The sequence below is a fragment of the Schistosoma mansoni genome, chromosome 1, assembly GCF_000237925.1.
Source record: "Schistosoma mansoni strain Puerto Rico chromosome 1, complete genome".
NCBI classification, from domain to species: Eukaryota; Metazoa; Platyhelminthes; class Trematoda; order Strigeidida; family Schistosomatidae; genus Schistosoma; species Schistosoma mansoni.
In genome coordinates this window covers 53,722,271-53,744,740 of record NC_031495.1, presented here as the reverse complement: position 1 = coordinate 53,744,740, position 22,470 = coordinate 53,722,271, and the positions used below count along the sequence as shown (strand labels likewise).

The 22,470-nt window shown below is 37.9% G+C and overlaps 1 protein-coding gene across 2 annotated transcripts; it reads left to right on the top strand.

Moving 5' to 3' along the window:
- Positions 1-12,435: 12,435 nt before the first annotated feature.
- Smp_093690.1 (putative dead box ATP-dependent RNA helicase) lies at positions 12,436-21,135 on the top strand (the record flags this gene model as incomplete). Of its 2 annotated transcripts, XM_018794855.1 has the most annotated exons (11): positions 12,436-12,522; positions 12,559-12,693; positions 12,723-13,024; positions 13,056-13,378; positions 13,413-13,492; positions 13,526-13,739; positions 13,775-13,939; positions 13,975-14,235; positions 17,958-18,259; positions 19,278-19,561; positions 20,739-20,968. In XM_018794855.1, the coding sequence occupies exons 1-11, from the start codon at positions 12,437-12,439 to the stop codon at positions 20,966-20,968; spliced, it is 2,382 nt and encodes a 793-aa protein (XP_018649226.1). In that variant the 5' UTR covers position 12,436. The 2 variants fall into 2 exon arrangements, with proteins under 2 accessions (XP_018649226.1, XP_018649225.1); XM_018794856.1 differs by having other exon boundaries at positions 12,559-13,024; positions 20,739-21,135.
- Between the last annotated feature and the right edge of the window lie 1,335 nt (positions 21,136-22,470).

Below are 22,470 nucleotides of genomic sequence, written 5' to 3'. Positions count from 1 at the left end.
TTGTGCGATGTTTTATTTCATATAATCGGGAAATTTGTATGGATAAATTACGAAGTTGCTTGACTGAATATTTAGAATAAATCGCACTTAACTAATTGGTATTTATGGGAAAAACATTGTTTCAGTATGAGGATTACCCTAAAAGAGTTAGTCGTCCAAACTATTATTACTTAAATAAGAAAATACGTAACAGCGGTATACCGAGTTAGATTCAGAAATGGCGGTAGACAACATTGAAATATTAGGATTAGACGAATCAGTGCCACTGTTCCCCATACTTACAGTTTATAAGAGAGTCTATCCAAATTTATTCTGGTTAAGAGTTTTGTAATAAAATGTCTAAGGATTCAGTTTGCAGCTGATTTCCGTCTATTCGAAAATAAAGTTCTTAAAGTAACACTCATTTAAGTGATTAAGGCAAATTGATAGTGGCCGCCGATTGATTAATTCAAATATATTTACATTCGTTCTCAGAGGTTGGCTTATTCATTGACAAGACTTTCTGTTAGTAGTAGAGTCGTCTATATAGATTTTGATTCAATCAAGCCTGTAAGTGTAGTTGATATTTCATTTTGACCTTTAGAGTTCGTGAAAGCTGCAAACGTTTTCTAAGTAAACTATATTCACTTATCTGTTAAGTGGACTAGCTGAAATGAGCAAATAGAGATCTGACAAAAAAAGAACGCGGTAAAATCTTCATTTTCAAGAATCTCGATTTACTTAAGGTTCTCAGTTTGTAGAAAGTAGGGAGTGAGTTTGTCCACCTTGTACTTGAATGTTTTATGAAGTCATATCTTGTCATGAAAATGATGTATTCATAGTAACCCCATCAGTAGAAAACATTTCTGATGTTTTGTTACTTTTTCAACTCAAAAATAAACAAGTACAAACACTGTAAGAAACAAATCAGTTCAAGTCACTAGTAATTATAATTAAGTCTAAGCGTTCGACTCTCATATTATTTGTAGGTATTGGTGAAGTCAGTTGTTTGTGGTGATGCCACCGATGCGCTAGATTGACGACTATATCTTATCATTTTTTGGGTAAATGAAAACATGAAGTTTTTTCAGAGTACCGTTAGAATCATAGGCAAATAATTCGAACTGGATTTTTCGATTAATGTTTTTTTGTTCAAAGTATAAATATGGTTATTTATAAGGCACTTCTCTAAAATTGATAATTAACATTTCCATCAACATAGTAACAATTTCATCAATTAGTTTATTTTAAAAATAAAATAAACATAGATTGGGTTAATATAATAGACGTGAGATTTTGTTGTAAACAAAATGTAGTGTTCAAAGAACAAATGATTTTTCAGTTCAAATCTTCCGAATAGTTCATTAACAATATTTCTAAGGAGAAAGTGTAAATACTAAAATGGAACAAACACAGCAGGACATCATGTGTTTTTTTGTTTTACGAAGTTCATTACTAAAACACTGGCATCAATAGACAATATCATTAGTCTAAAAGTGTTTAGTCTATATTCAACCACTCAGTCACCGCCATTGGCATATATATATATATATATACTATACATACTATATATATACACTATGTTATTTAGTTTCTAATATTGATCGAATTGTATAGACAGTGGTACTATAGTGTTTTAAAAATGGTGTGTGAGCACTCCATCAGGTCAGTTGTGGTAACATGCACTTGTCCAACTAAAAATTCCTGGTCAGTCAAACCCAATGAAGTTCATTTAATTGAATAACTATCTATTTTTGATTGACAAGCCTTCTAAGATGTCACATGAATACTAGTTTCTTTGTACGTTGGCTTTCATTCCCATTCTTCTTTACAGCATACACCGTAGATTGTTGCAACTACTCTGTTCACTCAACTTCATTATTTTGTATTAATCTCATTTCAAATTGATTCATTCTTCATCCGTTGTAGTTACTGCTTTGACTGTTCTCATATCCTCCGTAATATGTAGTTCTTTTCCGCTATTTCGTCTCATGCGGCTTTACTTCCAAGGAAACAAAAACGTTCAACCACCTCAGTTGTTGAAAGGTGTACGTAAGTGACTGTCGTCCCCAATACGCTCTGTAAGCAAGCTGTAAAAGTCAGTAATTTATGAGGTGCAAATTGGAATAAACACACACTAGATACAGAAGCCAACTAAATGTACATGTATCTGACGTGAGCGCATAGTATGTATAACGGTTGTTACGCATATTGTGGCAAGCCCATTCAATTGTTGTATTATTTGTGTACTCTCTATAATTTAGACATTTAATCCACTTTGTAAATTTTTGTGTGAGTCTTTCACAATAAACTATCTCTATAACTGGTGTCTGGGCTTTTGAATAATCTCGAGTAAACCCATAATTCTACTAGGAGATTTAGCCTGCCTTAAATATTCAGTTAACGGGATATTAGTTATTTATTGGGGTCAAATATAGAGGAATTAATCCTCTACAACATTGCTTGAAATATTGGAAATGGAAACAAATAACTCTATTGTTGGGGCGATCCTGATAATTTCTCGCAATAGACAAGAAAGGCTCAGGAAATATTGAGGAGCATTTTATCCAATCGACATTGACTAGAAGTTTTGCTAGAAACATCACGAAAGTGAAAAGTAACATGTAGAGTTTCTGATTGGCTGATAACTACACTGCTACTATGTTTAGTAGCCTGTAGTATCAGTTTATTTGGTAAGCCCATATACTTTATTCTAGTTGCTGGCCAAGCCAATTCACCTGTACATTGAGTCATCTTTTGATCTTGTTAATCATTTGCTTATTAACCTTGACTATACTTTTATATGAGCATATATGTGTACACTTCGTATCTTATCATATGTCTGTCACTCATTTTTGTCCGACTATAAATGTTGATTAACGCTTGCTTAAATCGAGTTGGCTTCCCGGCCATCTCCAATACGCATCATCTTTCGCCTCGTTCACTTCCTTCGCTTATTCGCCTGTTCACTCGCTCGTTATTATTCGCTCAGGTGTTGCTAACTTCCTGACCTGAGTTATTCGACAATAAACTGTAGTTGCTGCTATCCTTTGTCTTCTGATTTTACGCGCCGTTAAGATTAGAATTATATCGATTATCGAAACGAACGATTAACGAATCGCGGCACCACAAGCCTTCCGGGATTTTCAGGAAAACCCAAGGACTTCTAAAATACTACAAAAACCCTATGATTTCTGTACATAAATGAACCCTTGTTGTAAAGTGTTTCTCGCATATTTTACACCTTTTCTCTTGTGTCCAGGTCGCTGTGTAGATTTAGATTAGGGGTCACAAGACTAGCTTAGGATCCGAATATAGCGTTCAGTCAGCAAGACTTATCATCTATGAATTGTCTTCAATCAACATTGGGCAGAGACCGCCTTTATCTCACAAACTGAACAACAAGAATAGACGACTAGTAGGACCCACACAAATCGACTTAAAAATGTTAAGGTATAATTAACTTCCAGGAAAGAGTTCAATTTATAACGTTTTTCAGAGAAAGCTGTTGAGAAAACGAATATTATATACATAAGTCAGTTACTTATTTACTTACACCTGTTATCCCTCATGGAGGAGCATAGGTCGCAAACCACCACCTTCCATCTAAATCTGTTCTGGACGATCATTTCCAGTTGCTATTCATCATTTTCATGTCTGCTTCCAATCCCCAACGTAATGTGTTCTTTGACCTTCCTCTTTTCCGTTTACCTTCAGGATTCCAAGTTAGTGTTTGCTTCGTGATACAGTTTGATGATTTCTTCAATGTGTGTCCTATTCACCAACTCCAACGTCTTTTCCTAATTTCTTCTTCAGCTGGAAGCTGATTTGTCCTCTCCCATAGTAGGCTGTTGTTGATGTTATTCAGACAACGGACATTCAGTATCTTACGTAGACAATTGTTTATAAATACTTTGCCTTTTTGATGGTGGTTGTGGTAGTTCTCGAAGTTTCATCTTCATACAGTGGAACTGTTTGGACGTTCGTACTGAATATTCTGACTTTGATGTAGGTTGACAGTTGTTTTGAGTTCTATATGTTCTTCAACCGTGGGAATGTTGCTCTTTCCTTACCAATCTTCGCGTTTACGTATGCATCAGATCCTCCACGTGCATCGATGATGCTGACCAGGTACGTGAAAGATTCCACATCTTTCAGTAAGTAAGGTGTTTAATTAGTGATTGGTGAACAACGTAGTTCTTTATATAGTCTTGCTTTCTTTGAACCAATATAAGAGTGTTGTTCGTCGTAATAAGTTGCAGGTAGCACTTATTAGGCAGTCATGCCAAAAAGTCGTATTGTGATGTGAGCTACTTATATCGATATAAGTAGTATATATGGTGAGTAAGGAATAGACTATCTGACAGCAGAAGATTGAGAAGATCAAGAGAGAAGAACAGAAATGAAAAGCAATTTGTATGGAAATCCATGAACAATGAAGCCTGAGACAATTGAAGAAGATTTTGCAAATAGAGTATCATAGTATAGTTTTTGCATTTTACCAAGTAACGTTGTAATTCGTACTAAATACATAGCAGGTCGTCCTCACCTGTGTTCTCCTTCACAACAGTATCAATAGCAGCAGTCGACGGTTAATTCGAATGGCAGCACTGATAGGTCAATTTTGTTTCAAGTCATTACAATTTCTATACCTGGAAAGCATATGACTTAAGTTGAATGCTTCAGCAATCACTGAAATAAGCATGGTAAGTACTACTAAAAAAGTAAGAACCAGTTGGTGCTCAGATTAGCATTTTCCGTGATGGAATCATACATTTGTCTATGGTAAATAATTGTCACAAATAACTGATCAATCTATTATATCTTTCGAAGCTATCAAAGACCCATTTAATCTGTAATGTTGATTTCCTGATAAAATACCTAGAAACACACTTAAACGACTGACCGAACCTGTGAACGTTAATTGTTCACGCAGTGATCAGATAATTTCTGGCGTATGTAGCCTTACAGAAGTTTGAATGCAATGACGAAAGCCATTGGTGATATTCATTTATTTGTTTGAGTGTTTGTAGTGTGTCAGGCAAATAAAAGACAATGTGTTATATACTTTTCACTTGTGTAAGCCATATTCATAATGGGAAAATGTATCGTGTGGATCGAACTAAGGGTGATATCTTTGAGGCACTATTAGCTTAACAACAGCAGATTTTCGGATACTTTTGTAAATGAATAGCTTAGACAACAATATTTGTGAACAATGCATATAAACCACTAAGAGATTCAAATACGGACTCATATTCGACATCGGAAATATGCAGAAGTTGCTTTAATTTGAATTTCTTTTACTATTCTAATACCAATTCTTGGCTAACTTGACTCCTCCGCTTCGCTTCACTTACGGTCGTGTTGAATATCTGCCTGGAATTTATGTCCTTGATATGCAGCTAATGATGAATAATTGCATTCGTACGTAGCAGTTGTTATTTTCCTTTTTTTAACGACAATATAAACCGAAATTCAACCATTTTGGTTTAGTAGATGAGCCCGGCTATCATGTTCATATAATAATATATTATAACCCAAGCATCCAATAAGGAGTAAATAAAGGAGAGCAAAGGAGGAACAAAGGGGGAGATACGTTTGAAAGTAAAGGGGAACTAATGAGAGGATGCGCCAGAATGTCTGCTTTTTAGCCTACCATAGAAAAGGAATGCGGAATTTCTTCTTAATGTAGCTCTGTGTTACAAACATCACTGAATAGTTTACTTTTTGCCTAAATACACTCTGAATTGTAAATATTAATATATTTCTGCAAGGGGAGGTACACACCATTTATACAGGTATGATCTACAATTAACAATATTGGTTTTTGCATAAGATGTTTTCTAAATAGGACTGTTAGGCAAATGAAACCAATGAAAATAAAAGACAATACACCGGTTAAGATATCCCAAAGAAGTAATAATTAGGTTCATGTTTTAGTATTACATCATGAGTGCGGTTTTTATAGTCTGTTTCAAATATGACACCACATAAACGTCGCACCCCAGATCCGAACTCGGCATTCATTCGTTAGTATTCTAGTCCTGCTAAGTATTTATGCAATACAATCAGCCTACTATCCTTTTCAGACTGAAACTGAAGGTGTTATAGAGTATGTTTTAAGGGCGCTTGGTAATGAGCTATGATCTTGAAAAACGCGTGCGTTAAACCTGTTTTTGGCTCGAGGAGCTTCATAGATTTGTACTGAGAGCGTGATGCTAAAAAACTACGAGGAACAAAGGAGCAAAAGTGCACTTGAACAAAGCTTGGCCGTTTTTTGTGGAACAGACGAATGTGTGGTGAATTGGTAGATAAAACTCATACTAGTTATTGTTGCTGGTTGAACGTGGTTAGAGCCTCCAGATAAAAGGATACAGTAATAATGAGGCGAAACTATAAATTATGGACGAACCAAACAGACCTAGTATAACAGGTCTTTGATTTGAGCGCAAAATTCATTCATCAATTTGGCCAAATGGCGTTTCATCATTTTAGCTTATATCAGTTCGTGATGAAAAACCCTAAATCTGATCCCCGACCCTAACCATCAAATTGAAATTATAATCTTAATCCCTCACACCGCTTTGAAACCCTCACATAGCTCTGGTAAGTAGGTCACCATACCGTCGCTCAGCAGTTGTCCATAAACTATAGTCTCACCACAAGGAATGTTGTTCATCAGAATGGAAAGGCGCCCAAAGAGAGGAAAGTGTGAAGAAAAGCTATCTACCATATTTTTTACTGTATTTTTATTTTCTTTCCCTTTATCTGATGCCAGCCTTTAGGTTATGATGTAATGGTCTGAGTCAGTATGTTATAGATTATCTCAGTAGAATGGTGAAGTCAACAACAAATTTGAAACATAAGTCTGAATAGTGAGCGTAGGAGAACAGCCCTAGTATTAATGACTGTTTGCCTCGTCCTAAGTCACAAAGATTTTGATACAAACAAAATATTCTGGGTTGTAGTGAGCGACCTTTGCAAACAACTATAGCTGAGCGATATCAGCAGGTCCAGTGAGTTATCTGTCTACTTCAAGTAAGAATAAAGGAGCGACACATCCACGAAGACATATCTGACGCCACTGCAAAGAAGAATAGTTAGGGAAACTAAATTTCTATTCTGGTATGTTCTATATATTTAAAGGTCTTATGATGTTCAAGCGGGACGCAGATGTGTTTGTGAGTGCTTGATTAGTACAAGCCAAGGCTTCATCAAGAATTCCTACAAACGTATGTAATCTATCCGTCATGCATATTTCAGAGAGAAGAGTGTTCCATATTAACGCATACTTGATGAGGAAGCAGTTTTCTCCAGTTTCGATGTGTATTTTTCAACTTTGACCACAGATACTTTATCTGGTGGGTCGTTGGGTGTGGGCCATGGGTAGGAACTGTAACACAAATGGAGTAAGTACGCTTTTCGAAAAACTTGAAGTAGAGGAATAAACTAAAACTAAGCCTTCTTTTACAGAGAGGTTATAGTCCTAGGATATGGTATCGGGAACGATAGTCAATGGATAAATCAGCTTTAAGCATTTTGTGGGTGAAATCTCGCTTTTTTTACTTTCAGTACAACGGGTAGGCTTAAGTTGGAAAACAAGAACGATCAGTATTCATCGATACATCCACACATATCTATTCTGAATTTATCTGAAAGAAGTTACGAAGAATGAAGCCTAGCAATTTCCGCATTTATATGCTTTAGTGGAGATATGTTCTGAGAAGTTAGGACTGTGGGAGCAATGTACCCCAAGATCAGTTACTCATGTGAGTTTATTCAGTACGTCCTCATTGAATGTCGGTTTAATTCCAACAGGTGTTCCTCCAATACGTAGTCAGCCATATTTCTCTGTGTTGAATTCTTACCTCCAGCGCTCACACCAGTTATCTACGTTGTTGAGTTCATACGAGATTGTTTGCACAGTACTGCGTGCATCGTAAATGTTAGTTTTATAGATGACGTTTAAGTAATCAGAGTAAACGTAGGCCTTACCCGCATTAAAGCACTTGCATGTATTATTGGTGTAGATTGTAAAAAGCAATGGACCCAAGACACCACCCTTCAAAACATCACTAGTTATTGTTCGAAGTGTAGATGTTGTGAAGTTTATTTCAGTTATTTGGTGTCTGTTCGTGGGGAGGGACTTAATCCATTGCGATAGGAGTTTAGTAATGCCAACTGACTGAAGTGTGTCGGATAGGTGGTTATGCGGTACCTTATCAAAAGCTTCCTTGATGTCGAAATATAGTATAACCACTAGTTCCTTTCGGTCACGTATGCGAGCAACCTCGTTAGATAAGTCTATCAGCCACGTACTGCGGGACCTTGTCATAATGAAGCTGTGTTACGACGGATCGATTTAACCTTCCTTAAGTAGGTGATCAGATAATTGATCTGATCTCACTTTCCTCATTGTGCGCGATATGATGAGGTGATATTTACAGGTCCATAGTTCTCGATCAGGTTTTTCGGCCCTGGCTTGAGTTTGAAGACAACATACACACCTTCCAGGTTTCTGGATATGCACCTGCCTCTAAAGATAATGTGAATATTCTGAGTAATAGTGTTCTTATGTCTGGTCCTGACAGTTTGCAAAGAGTTGATGGGATGTCATCTGCACCAGAATTTGAGTTCGGCTTCAATGTTTTGGCGGCAGCACGTATACTATTAGGATAAAAGTTCATGATACTAAGATTACTTTTACTGACGCACATGATGGTCCCTATATTGAAAACGAGTAGTGGTTGTCTTGGATTTGTTGCACTTTGCAAGAAATGGTAGTGTGCAGAGGACGATTGTATGACCGCCGATGAGAAACGTTTTGCCAACCACCACAGATGTTGGTGTGACATTGTGACGGACTTCCAAGTTGATAATCTTATGGTTTCTTGTGGACGAGTATACGTGTTGCTGCATACCGTGCATGTCTAAAGAAGTAAGTAGGATTTTAAAACACAGTGAACTAAACTGTGTCTTCCAGTTTATACTGGGAAAGTTGAAATCACCACAAGCAATTTTGCAGGCATAATCAAGAAAGACAGCTTCATCAAACGATTCACTTATAGTAGTTTCAGTTGGACTAGGAGTGTTTGGAACTCGATATATATATTCAATTGTTAGTCAGAGGGTAGTTTGGAGAAAGGAGTATATCTCTGAGTGATAGGTGAAGTAGAGTGAGTTGATTGGTCAAGTAGTGTATTTGGGGAGTTGTCTGGAGGTTCAGTCAAAGAGATTTTGAGGCTATGGACAGTTATCGGTGAAGAGGAAGTTGTGTCAGATCCTCCATTGGGCCGGGGTATATAGAGAATGTTCTCAACAGGGTGAAGTCATTGCTCTCAACATGTGAAGACCACAGAGCAGCACTGCCAAAAAGGAGAGATAAAAAAGGATGAGGTGGTGTGTGCGTCGAATTGGAGGACCAAAGAGATGTTTAGGATAGCATGACTCAAACAGTGTCCGGAATCACAAGGTGGGTTTCGAATTAGGCCAATGTTGTAGTTTTCCTGTGAGCTTTGGGCCATTTTAGCGGTACTATGGGTAGTTGAGTATGTTGTATGTTTCAGTTTGGAGATTAGGAATTGGCTGAGATTGTTGCCAAGAGAAATGTTTTTGTTGTGTGTGGTTTTGTTCTGACCTTTAGGGTCTTATATTTTCATTCTTCAAAGCTTTCTGATGTCATAAGTGGGTGTGTGTTAGACAGTTGTAACCTCACGATAGGATGAATGCGCATTGTCAGTCCACTATGTGTGTTGTGGGATTTGTAATTGCTTTTGTCTAAGTGTGCTGGATTATTTTAAAAAGTTAGGCATTATTCCGTATTTCGGTGGCTGAGTAGCTGTAGCTTCTGGAACATTGTTTATGAGGAGTATTTTACACCCTTTAAGGTTTATATCAGATTCGCTAAGGCAATTCTGGGTCATCATGGAGGCACAACTGGACTGTGATCCAAAATTACTTGGATGTTTGGGCTTTGGGTGAATGATAACGGCTGTTTTATGCACGGTCTTGATCATAGGACTAGTAGCCTCATAACACGTGCCTTTGCTTTCGGAAGAGGTAGAGAATGGGGCTCTGAGATTTTTGCAGTGGCCAACGCTGTGACTGTCGTTAGTATGTAGACTGGGCTGATTGGTTTACAGTTCACTGATGATTGGACGTTGGATAGTAGTCCTGCCAAAGATAATTCTAATCTTTTTAAATGTCGGAATACGCCGAAGTAGTGACTAATTATTATTATTAGGTTGATTAGTTTCTACAATACTACCGAACTGAAAGAGAATGAGACAGTAAGTTCTAGTTTGTGCTTTATGTTCTCTTCGTGTTAAATACTAGGATTAAGACAATCCACACTCTTACAGTAGGGTATTTTCAACGGACATTAAGTTCTCACCATCAAGCATATTATACACAATGACATTCTGCATATACTGAAGTCTTTTCAACACATAATGATTTATGGTCAATTGATTTTGCAGTGTTTTTTCATAATTTCGAGATCAGAATTTTCTGAAACACTGATTAGAAATTTGCACGGTAATAACTCTTCAATAGTTCGGATGAGATGAAGTTCCGTTTAACTGTTCTTGGATTACCACTGGTGAAGGTAGTGGAGTTTATAATAAAATTTTCACGATCGGCATATTTGCGTACAGGCTTGTTGCAGGAACCCGTTTGGTGGTCACATTGTGCATACTTAGTTAAAGAATGGAATATATGTTAAAGTCAGTACTTCAGATCTACATCACTGGACTGTTTATAGCAGGCAGTCCCAATTCCAATCTATGAGTCGCTATACAGTGTCCTCTTGTGGGTTCGGTGGGTGTTTGAAGTTAACTACACTCCCTAAAGACTGCCCACAGCAAGTGGCGCTTTTGGGTGGACTGTTAGGAGTACCGAATGGTGTCGATTCGAACGGTTAGTGATTACTCTTATATCTATAAGCGAGGTGCAATGTAGTGGTATGTCATACCCAAGTAAATGATGTTATTCATTTTTTCACTGATGTTCTTGAGTGTTACACGAAGTAACCCCGGGTGATTTTGATGGTTAGAGTCCTTCCCCCGAGTGAATCGTGTGACCGTCAAAGGCTCTTTTCTAGGAAGTTCAAGCTTCTTTTTTAACTCTCCCCAGAGCATCCTGCCATTTTTGTCCTGCAAACTGGTGAGAAGGTCAGGGTTGTCTTTAAAGTTCATGATTATGAGAGAGTCATCATGAACTGTTATTGATTTACCAGGTTTTCCTGTGCATTCAAGTTCGGCACCTTGTTGTTTGGATGTCGAGCGCGTTTTTGATTCGTCGACTGTTTGGTGACCGGACGAACATTCTTGGGGGTAGATTGTGCGGTCAAATCACCAGTTGACTTACCAACAATACTTGAAATGCTCAACTTAGACGGTGACGTCTGGGCCTTTTTAACTCTGTTAACGTGGGTTCAATCACCCACAGAGTTGTTGCATTCAAGGACCCTGTGCTGGGAGACACAAGTTTGCTGAGATAGTCTATCTGCTTCGACTTTATGATGGTGCTGAGTTTCAGCATGCCATCGCTAGTGCTATTGCATGCTCTATCGATAGTAGACCTGTCGATATTCCTCCTCATGTTTTCACTGTGCGTTCTTGTTTGTCTACCCGTTTTATGACTGTCATTTTCCAAGTTTACTGTCAATAGGACAATGATGTTGCTCAGCAAAACTATAGCATCCGTGTTGCACATGACACATACCCACCTATGATCCGACTTGCCGAGTCTGTTGTAAGCAGTTACTGTGAAATCTGTGCACGCTTCATGGAACCAACCTTTGCAGTTGTCGTAACAGCGAAACGGCATTCAGGTCGTTTGCATAAATTTTTCGTGACTATATTGACGTAAGTTTTTTTATAAATGCAAGCAGAAAACCTAAGACCGTTGAAAAATACAGTACACTAAAAACGGGTTACGATAAACTGAAACTAGCCTTTACGTGAAAAACTAGAGAAAAAACCGAATAATAAGGCGAGGCAAAACTGCAGTTAAGTATTAAGTTGGGTGAAACTCAAAAAAGTATTCTGCCGAACGTAAAGCTCAGAATAGATTCTTTAGATTAGAAATGGTACTTTTGTTGCGTAAGAACATAGCAAAAGTTTGAGAAATGCAAACCACGTTAGGACTAAACTTCTCGTTTGAAAAACGCGCTAGTTGTTAACAATAATATCCTCAGAAGGGGTTTTGTGGAGATTTAGTGTGTTTCATAGTTGAAAGCCTGAGTCAATTGAATATATTGGTGGTATTGATATTAAGGTAATGAAGTGTTTACATTCTTCACAATTGTCAGCAACAAAAAAAGGAAATTGGACGCTTTTATTCAAAGCGAGGATTACAACATATTAGGACAATTACTATATTAATAATTGAAGACCAATTGAATGTTTGAAAAATCAAGTGAACGATTTGTCGTCGATGCTACAGTTACCTAATGGACAACGGTGGTATCAATCTTGAAGAAGGGGAGCTTGATGTAGATCTCAGCGATGAGGAAGGATGCAAGTTCAAACATGAAAGGTAAGCATTTATATCTTTGACCTTAAATTTCTTCAGTCATATAAAGAAGGAAGAAAAGCTAGATAAAGAAGCTGAAGTAAAAAAGCACAAGAAGAAAGAAAAAAGGGCGAAAAGGGAAAAGAAGCACAAGAAGAAAAAGAAGAGGCATAGGCACGAGAACAAGGGGAAATGGTAATTTTACTTTGTCAATCTTACTCTAGTTCTCCTAATAATGATGATGTTCTTCAACCAAGTGTAAACGAAACGAAGTTAGAAGATCCTGGAAGCCCAAAAAAAGAAATAGGCGATATCCCATGTGTTCCAAAGCGCGTTCCTATCTCTCTGGAGGAGCTGATTTTAAAAAAGAAGGCTGAAGAGGCAGAATTAATCAAACCGAAATTTATATCTAAGGAGGAGCGCATTCAGCAGGCTATCCAAAGAAGACAAGCTGAAGTTCAAGCTCAACGTGAAAAGCAGATGGACGCCTTTAAAAAACAAACGGAATATCTCGAAGGGGCTAAAGGTTACACTCCTACCCATTGTTATGTTTTTAGATCTGGAACGGAAGAGACGCACCGAAGATTTTCAAGAAAGAATGAGGCAGAACCGAAACTTTAGAAATACTTCCAAACGAGCAGCTCAGGGAGAAGTTCCAAGTGATAAGATAAACAATTCACAAGAAGAACAAGCTATTAAAGAGCGCTACTTGGGTCAAAAGCGTCTGACTAAGCGTCGACCTAGACGACTTAATGAGAGGAAATTTGTATTTGACTGGGATGTCGCAGATGATACTAGCCAAGATTACAACCCGCTTTACAAAGAAAAGCACCAGATCCAGTTTTTTGGCCGTGGACATATTGGTGGTATTGATATTAAGGTAATGAAGTGTTTACATTCTTCACAATTGTCAGCAACAAAAAAAGGAAATTGGACGCTTTTATTCAAAGCTATTAGAAAGCCGCCGTTCCGACACCCAGAAAGTTCAAGAAAAGTAACTAGTCATTGGATTATACTTATGGTTTAGGAAACGTTTAAGTGGTGTGGCAAAGCGTGAAGCTAAGCAGAAATGGGATGACAGGCACTGGACAGAAAAGGCCCTTGATCAGATGACTGAACGCGACTGGCGAATCTTTCGCGAAGATTTTAATATATCTACCAAGGGAGGTAACATTCCGAACCCCCTTAGGTCTTGGGCGGAGATGAATGTTGCTGATGAACTTAAGGATGTAATTAAAAAGGTACGGATGTTAACTCAGTTTCATCTCCCCTTTAGGTTGGTTATCCTGAACCAACACCAATTCAACGCCAAGCAATACCAATAGGTCTGCAAAATCGTGATATTATTGGTGTTGCAGAAACAGGCTCAGGAAAAACAGCAGCTTTCCTTATACCCCTGTTAAATTGGATTCAGCGACTTCCAAAACTGGAGAGGTTGGAGGTAACTTAAGCTACTTTTTAATCAGTTATTAAAAGGACACAGAGCAAGGACCATATGCTATTATCATGGCCCCTACTAGAGAGTTGGCACAGCAAATTGAGGAAGAAACAGTGAAATTCGGTCGACCACTGGGAATCAAAACTGTTTCGTTAATTGGTGGTCTCTCGCGTGAAGATCAGGCCTTAAAGCTTCGAATGGGCGCCGAAATAGTTATTGGTACCCCTGGTCGTTTAAATGATGTACTAGAAAACCGGTATATGGTACTTAACCAATGTACTTACATTGTTTTAGATGAGGTAAGTACTACTACTTTTTAACTTTCAAAGTAGGACATATTTTTGGGGTTTTTTGTTATCAAGTGTTTGTGATTGCATTGTGAAGTAGATGCGAAGCTTACGTACCTTCGCTTGTTACTCCATATGGAGGAGCATAGGTCGCAAACCACCACCTTCCATCTAAATCTGTTCTGGACGATCATTTCCAGTTGCTATTCATCATTTTCATGTCTGCTTCCAATCCCCAACGTAATGTGTTCTTTGACCTTCCTCTTTTCCGTTTACCTTCAGGATTCCAAGTTAGTGTTTGCTTCGTGATACAGTTTGATGATTTCTTCAATGTGTGTCCTATTCACCAACTCCAACGTCTTTTCCTAATTTCTTCTTCAGCTGGAAGCTGATTTGTCCTCTCCCATAGTAGGCTGTTGTTGATGTTATTCAGACAACGGACATTCAGTATCTTACGTAGACAATTGTTTATAAATACTTTGCCTTTTTGATGGTGGTTGTGGTAGTTCTCGAAGTTTCATCTTCATACAGTGGAACTGTTTGGACGTTCGTACTGAATATTCTGACTTTGATGTAGGTTGACAGTTGTTTTGAGTTCTATATGTTCTTCAACCGTGGGAATGTTGCTCTTTCCTTACCAATCTTCGCGTTTACGTATGCATCAGATCCTCCACGTGCATCGATGATGCTGTCTAGGTATGTTAACGTTTCCTCCCCTTCCGGAGTTTCTCCATCAAGTGTGATTGGGTTGGTGTTCACTGTGTTATATTTGAAGATGTTGTTTTTTCCCCTGTGTATGTTGAGGCCTACTGAAGCAGAGGCTTCTGCTACACTGATTGTCTTCATCTGCATTTGTTGATGTGTATGGGATAGGAGGGTCATGTCATGTACGAAGTCCAAATCGTCTAGCTGCACCCAACCTATCCATTATATTCCGTGCTTCTTCTGGGATGTGGAGGTCTTCATTATCCAGTCGACCACCAGAAGAACGAAAAAGGATGAGTAGGCAGCCTTATCTGGTAACGGTTTTTACTTGGAATGCATCTGTCAGCTGTCCTCCGTGCACGACTGCAGTATAGTCTGTAGTATGAATTCCATATGATATTGAAGATTTTCTTAGGTATTCCATAGTGTCGAAAAAGCCTCCATAATGTTCTCCTATCCACACTGTTAAATGCTTTCTCATAATCAAGGAAGTTGATGTATGGTGACGAGTTCCACTCAATTGATTGTTCGACGATGATCCGTAGTGTCGTATTCGGTCTGTGCACGACAGATACTTACGGAATCCGGCTTGTTGATTTTAAAGTTGGTTGTCTACTGCGTCTTTCACGCGGTTCAGCAACACTCTGTTGTAAACTTTCTCCTTTCTTTTGTATCTTGATGAGGTATACTTCTTTTCAGGCTGTCGGTACTTGTTCTTCCTGAATAGGACGTGGAGCATCTTTGCATTTACTTCTATATCTGACTTCAGTGCTTCAACTGGTATATAGTCAGGTCCTACTGCGTTCCCAGCCTTGATCTGTCTGGTGGCCATGCTGATTTCTTCAGTCGTTGATGGAGTGACATCTATAGGATGGTCTGTGTGTCCTGCAGCATTGTCTGGTGGGTTCAGTGTGCCCGGTCTATTGAAGAGTTCCTCGAAGTGTTCCACCCATGTGTTCCTCTGTCTTTGAATCTCAGTGATCGGTTTGCCTTCTTTTCTCTTAGCATGTCGTTCCGGTTCGCTATGTTTCCCTACCAGCTTCTTCGTTGTGTCATATAGTTGTCCGACATTTCCTTCTCTTGCAGCTCTATCCGCTGTCCTTGCTAGGTCTTCTACGTATTTCTGCTTGTTGGCTCTAATACTCTTCTTCACTGATGGTTGCTTCTGTGTATTTGGTCTATGTCTTGGCTTTATCTCTTCTTTTCTGATTGTTGTTGATTGCTGTCTTCTTGTTCTTCCTTTGTTGAGTCCTGTCCAGGTTTTCGATAGAGATCTATTCCTTTTGATGATGCTTGTTGCGGCCCAGAACCTCCTGACACGTTGAAGTTAGTGTTTCTTTGATCCCTCTCCTGTTGTCTTCCACAGTAGTTTCCCATTTTTTGAGTAATTCTTCGAAGGCTCGAAAATTATTGCTGAGAGCTATCTTGGATTCGTCAAGTTTGTATCTTGAAGGAAGGCAGTATGAAACCTTTGTAATGTTGTTTATCCAGTTGTCCATTGTTTCTTTAGCATAAGTTTCATCTTGGCCACGGCCAGGTGGTGATTTGAAGCTATGTCAACTCTTCTGGTTCTCACGTCTTCTATTGATCTGAATTTTTTGGTGACAGATATAATCGATCTAGTTCTCTGTATTGTGATCCAGTGAGATCGATGTAGCTTTGTGCGTGCGTTTGTGGGGGAACATTGTGCCACAAATGGCCAATTTGCTGAATGCATATAGATTTGCGAATCTCTTACCATTCTCGTCCCTTTCTCCTAGTCAGTCCATGTCGTCCCATGACATGATCACACCTGGTATCGTCCATTCCGGCTTTCACATTTAGGTTTATCATCGGAATGTTCAGGTCCTTTCCTGTGCGTTTCTCTACGATCGATTGCAGCCTCTCGTAGAACTGATCTTTATCGTCTTCATTGCTATCATTGGTGTGTGCATAACATTGAATAATATTCGTCATAATTCCCTCCTTTGTTTTGTATGATGCTTTGATGATCCTGGGTTCACGAGTTTCTCATTTTATGAGTGCTTTTCGTTCTTCTTTGGACAGCATCAGTGCAACTGCTTGCGTGTGCGAAACATTTTCTTTGTGACCAGAGTACAGCAGCATCTCTCCCGTGCCTAACCTTTTCTGTCCAGCTTGGGTTTAATAGGTTTTACTGTTTTCAAACACTGCTATGTTGTATCTCCTTTCTTCCGCAGCTATTTGATTGGTGATTTCGGTCTCCCACGTTATCCGGACATTCCGTTTACCTACATTAATCGTTGTTGTGGTTGTTAGAAGAGGCATCAGCCTTGTGATTTCCGAAGGATCTCAGCTTTCACCATGAGGTGTCGTCATTCTTCTAAAGAAGCTCTCTCAGCTCCCAAAGCAGATTTTAAATGACCTAGACTTCCTTCTGATTAGCTCTTTTCTTCGCAAGAATGTTTTCTACCGGATGTGGCTGCTGACCCCATACCCAAACCATCTCCTCTACTCGGTCTTAGGACCGGCAGTAACCCAAGAAGAGCTGCAGGCGCAGTTAGATATAAAGCACCAGATTAAAATGGTAAATTATATCTTTGAGTTGTAGCCCTTCATCAATTACGATCTCTCAGACTTGTTTTTCGTTTACACAGCTATCATTTCTCAGCACTATGATGGTTAGCATTGGATCAATTTGGAGGTTTAGATGTTATTATGTGGAAACCTAGAAGTAGTCCATGAAGTGGTTTTAAACACAACTGTATATAAGACGGAAAAACAATAATAATAGATTAAGTGCACAGTTAATAGATACACAGAGTCGAGGTTTCATCTGACAGAAAACCATAGCTTTCGTCTTAAGGATTTTGGAATAATCAAGTTGATTTCGACAAATCATGAAAAAACCCGGCACTTTCATCTAAATTATCGGAGTCAATTAAATATTCCTAATTGTTGGTGTCAGATTAACATATTTATATAAATCGACATACCATTATATGAGCCTTCGCCATGTGGTTGTAAATGCTTATGAATTATATTTATTTCTGACGTTTTTAAATTAATAGGCTGATAAAATGATTGATATGGGTTTCGAACCTGAGGTCAACAATATTCTCACGTATTTACCAGTTACAAATGAAAAGCCTGATAATGAAGATGCTGAAGATGATTCGAAGCTATTAAGCAATTTCGCAACGAAACATAAGTATCGTCAGACTGTCATGTTCACAGCTACCATGCCCCCAGCAGTTGAACGTCTTGCTCGTTCCTATTTAAGGCGACCTGCAATGGTGTATATTGGAAGTGCTGGTAAACCCACAGAACGAGTGGAACAGATTGTTTATATGGTTTCAGAACAAGAAAAGAGGTAGTTTTTTCATACCAATATTGATCAAATGTTTATAACTAAGTCGATTTCCTTTTGGTTATAAATTTAAGTATTTCAGGACTAATGGCTCTGACACCACTTTTACTTACATGCTCCAGATTATTAGTTTATTTTCTACATTGGTTTTAGATAGTGCCGCGAACTATTCGTACAATTGATTAATTGCAGCTGGCACTTGTGAAATCGTATTTATTGAAAATTTAATCTTAATATATTGTGCTCGCTCTGATTTATAGGAAACGATTTTAGTCGTGTCGATAATTCTTGTGGAGAACTGACCGCTAGGCCAAAGACGGATTCAATATATTTTTATTGAACATAATGAAGCTAGTAACTTTACCAATAGCTAGTACATTAATATACACGGCTTCATTGTCTCTATATGTGTAACGAATGCTGAAGTGGGAAACTTTCATCTTAACAGCATTCATCGTCCTGTTAACATAATTCATTAATGAGCTCGACACCTGTATTTCGACTTATCGAAAGACAAGCATAATGTCCTAATCGATTTAAAGGTACACATATATTTTCTGTCTCGATGGAAATGTAAAATGTTGCTCCAGGATTGATCTGCGTGAGCTTATGGTAGGGAGTGGAGTAGTTGAGCGCGTCGACCACTTTGTAAAGGTTTCATCACCTCTTGTGGGTTTGTAGTTGAAGAAACAATGGTTAGACGAAAGTACATCAATATATGAAGTTGTGAAAAGTATCACATAATATGAACTTATGTTTTGAAGTCTATGAACTGGAAGAAATAGCTTCTGAACAATTCTTATCAGCAGATTCCCGATGTCTTTATGCGTTTCCCTATATCCATTATTTTTTCATTTAAAAGTGAGTTATTACAAATTGCTCGGGTTTTAGAGACTGAGTATCTGAAACTAAAAGTTCTTGTAGGTCGAAAACTTGTATTATTTAGTTTGTTGCTAAATCTAGATTTTTATCCACGAACGCCTTAACGTCAAAATGACTAAAATTTCATTTTTTTTTTCAGGAGAAAACTATTAGAAATACTTGCTGCAGGACTTGACCCACCTGTAATCATTTTTGTCAATCAGAAAAAAGGTGCTGATGTACTTGCTAAAGGACTAGAAAAACTTGGATACAGTGCTGTTGTTTTACATGGTGGCAAAGGACAGGAACAAAGAGAATATGCCTTGGCAAGTTTAAAGTCTGGTCAAAAGGAAATCTTGGTTGCAACTGATGTTGCCGGTCGTGGTATTGATATCAAGGATGTGTCAATGGTTATAAACTATGACATGTCTAAAACTATTGATGGTAAGCTAATAGGTCTTTCGCTATTTACTTAGATTATTTATTTATTTAAACACAAAACACATTTAGAAAGAGACACCAAATATATATGTTCCACCCAAATCATTTGATTTGTGTGAGGGCTGAGATACTGTACGGGCGCCCAAACTGAATCAGGTGGCTTTCTTAAGAGGCCATTCTTCGAGCCTTTGACTTAAAGGTTCAATTCACAAGGCAGTTGAGCAACGTAATGAGATGCAGTCCCATGGTAGCCGGTGACCAACAACAAGCTCATACGCCTTTTATTTCCTTAGGATACTGGAGCCCACGTGCACCATTAGTTTGAAATCAGGGCTTTCCAACCCACTTATATGGATCCTCCGTATTCACCAATCTGGTTAAAGCGCCGGACATTCGCTTTTCATTCTCTTAATTTTGTATACAACACCTCTCGCTCGAGAGGGCAGTGAGTAGGACTTCCATGACAGCTGCCGTATACGCGTGGCCATGTGAGAGCATTTTGAGAGGGAGAGCAGTCTCTCCTCACTCCCGCCCCTACCAGGGTATTTGGAGGCATTTACTTAGATACGTTCTGCATTCGATATTATAGTGGTATTTAAATTAATTAGTTGTCTTAACTTTCAATTGTAAAGTCATATAACTTTCAAAAGTCAGGGATACATTTTATCATCGTTGACAGATCACTCTTTTGGTGTCAAAACATTGTATAGAAACTATTCTTCATGCTGTATCAAAAGGTCTGATGGTACAAACATAAGCTAAACATTCTTTGCAATCACCAGTGATTTTGAATGGTGGGCTTTAAGCTCAATAAGACAGTCATTTAGGGATCTTTATAATCTGAGTGAAATAACTTTGATTCTTATTATGACTCCATAGCTCTGTCTTAGAAAACCTTTGTATTACATGTCTCAAAGATCTGGACAGTTTTGTCCCTCTTCTTTCTCAAATTATTGTTGACAAGTTGTGTGTATGACCTCGAATTCACCTTCTCTGTAACTAGATGAAGGTACTGTTTAATACATTTGTGCGACTCTTGGACACATATTTCTGGCTCATTCATATAAATACATCTAAATCCTTAATTGAAGTGTTTATACGATCGTTCACATTAACACAACATAAGTAACGTTATTTAGTGACTAGTAAGTTTTATATTGCGTATTCTTTCTCTGCTTAGAATATGTACATCGTATTGGGCGTACTGGACGTGCTGGTAAATCTGGTATTGCAATCTCACTACTTACGAAAGAAGATGCCCCTGTATTTTATGATCTAAAACAGTTATTAATTCAATCTCCTGTATCAACTTGTCCTCACGAACTTGCCAATCACCCGGATGCTCAAACAAAGCCGGGTATACTAGCTGCGAAAAAACGGCGTGCAGAAGAGACAGTTTACATTACATGAAGATATAGACTTGACTTTCATTGTCTGCAATTTTTCATGCTGGTTTGTAAATATAGGATGTAGTCCAACAAATATTCATTCCATCCTATCGTTTTTGTATGTTAGTTCCACTTTTTCACTGTGTTTGTACATAAAAGCATAAATTTTTGATAAAACTTCTGACACTTGCCGTTTTTTGTCAACTAGTGGGGGGCGCCTTCATATTTTCTCGCTGCATAAAGGCATATTTCAAGTAAACGCTTAATATGGTTTTCAGCACGTGCTACTAATACTCGAAACATCAACTCACCAGATTTTTTAAAATCAGTGGTATTACATACCCATTAAAGGGAAATAGATAGTTGAACGCTATATATTAGATCATTATCCACAACCTAACTGGAAACTGTTAGCTAGTGATTCTGTTCGTGTCCAGCACTTCGGCGGTGTCCTTTTTGAGAAGTAATGAATAACCGTTTGTCTTACAAAGTTGTCTTTTTGTTCACTTTTCTTCAATCATCAACACACTTCTTTAAAAAGAGAATGATATTTTTTGGAAGCTTGTAACTAGTCTCATATAGTCTATCCTTAAACCTTGTGATAGCGAAACCAACCATTCTTATATACTTGAAGAATATAATTATTAGTTTGAACGTACAGGTCATCGGTGTATTTATATACCTACTGATCATCTCTTCTACCGTAACATTTCTGCTATAGGGTTATGGTTTCCCAGACGTCCTGCCATATGTGTTTCGGAGCATCTAACATCTGTAGTAAGTGCAACATTCTACTTCAGTTATTAGAATCATGGTTGTCAGATGTAACTATAAAATCGCAAAGTATGAAGAGCTGATAATTGCTTTTCCAAAAAAGACTTTAAAATATATCGACGTTTGTTTATAGTTCCGACTAATTAGCTAGTCGCAATTTAGTTAAATCTTTGTAAACAACAATAGCGACACATTATTAAGGGTAATGTTAACATTTTAAGTAAAATGATGAGTATGAATAGGGCATTAGTTAACACCGTCTATTAAGTGTGTGATTTTTAAGGCAGTATTTGATAGGACGATCGAGAAAATTATATTAACTTGGATGTTTATAGATGCGAAGTGTTTATGTTTGATATATGGAGAATTATGTCTACGTCAATGACTGATTTTTAAATCATCATTTACACCCGAGTCAGCTATTCTTAAGTCTGATTAGGTTTTCCAAACAAGCTTTAACCTAAAATTTTCACGGTTATTAACGAAGGAATGTATGTTGTCATTTTGTAAAAAAGATAACACAAGTTTATTCTCGATATTGTCTGCCGGTATCCACGGATAGATGCCAATAACTAAGACAATGATTGTCCAATCAAATCGGTTCATTATTCACAAGACTTAATTTCTTATCATATTATCTATACTACTTAAAGTAAACAAATTCTTTATGTGAATATACTGCTATACTGGGAACTATATATATATATATTGCTTGTTTGAGGTCAAGCTTATCAACGGTGTGACTTGAAA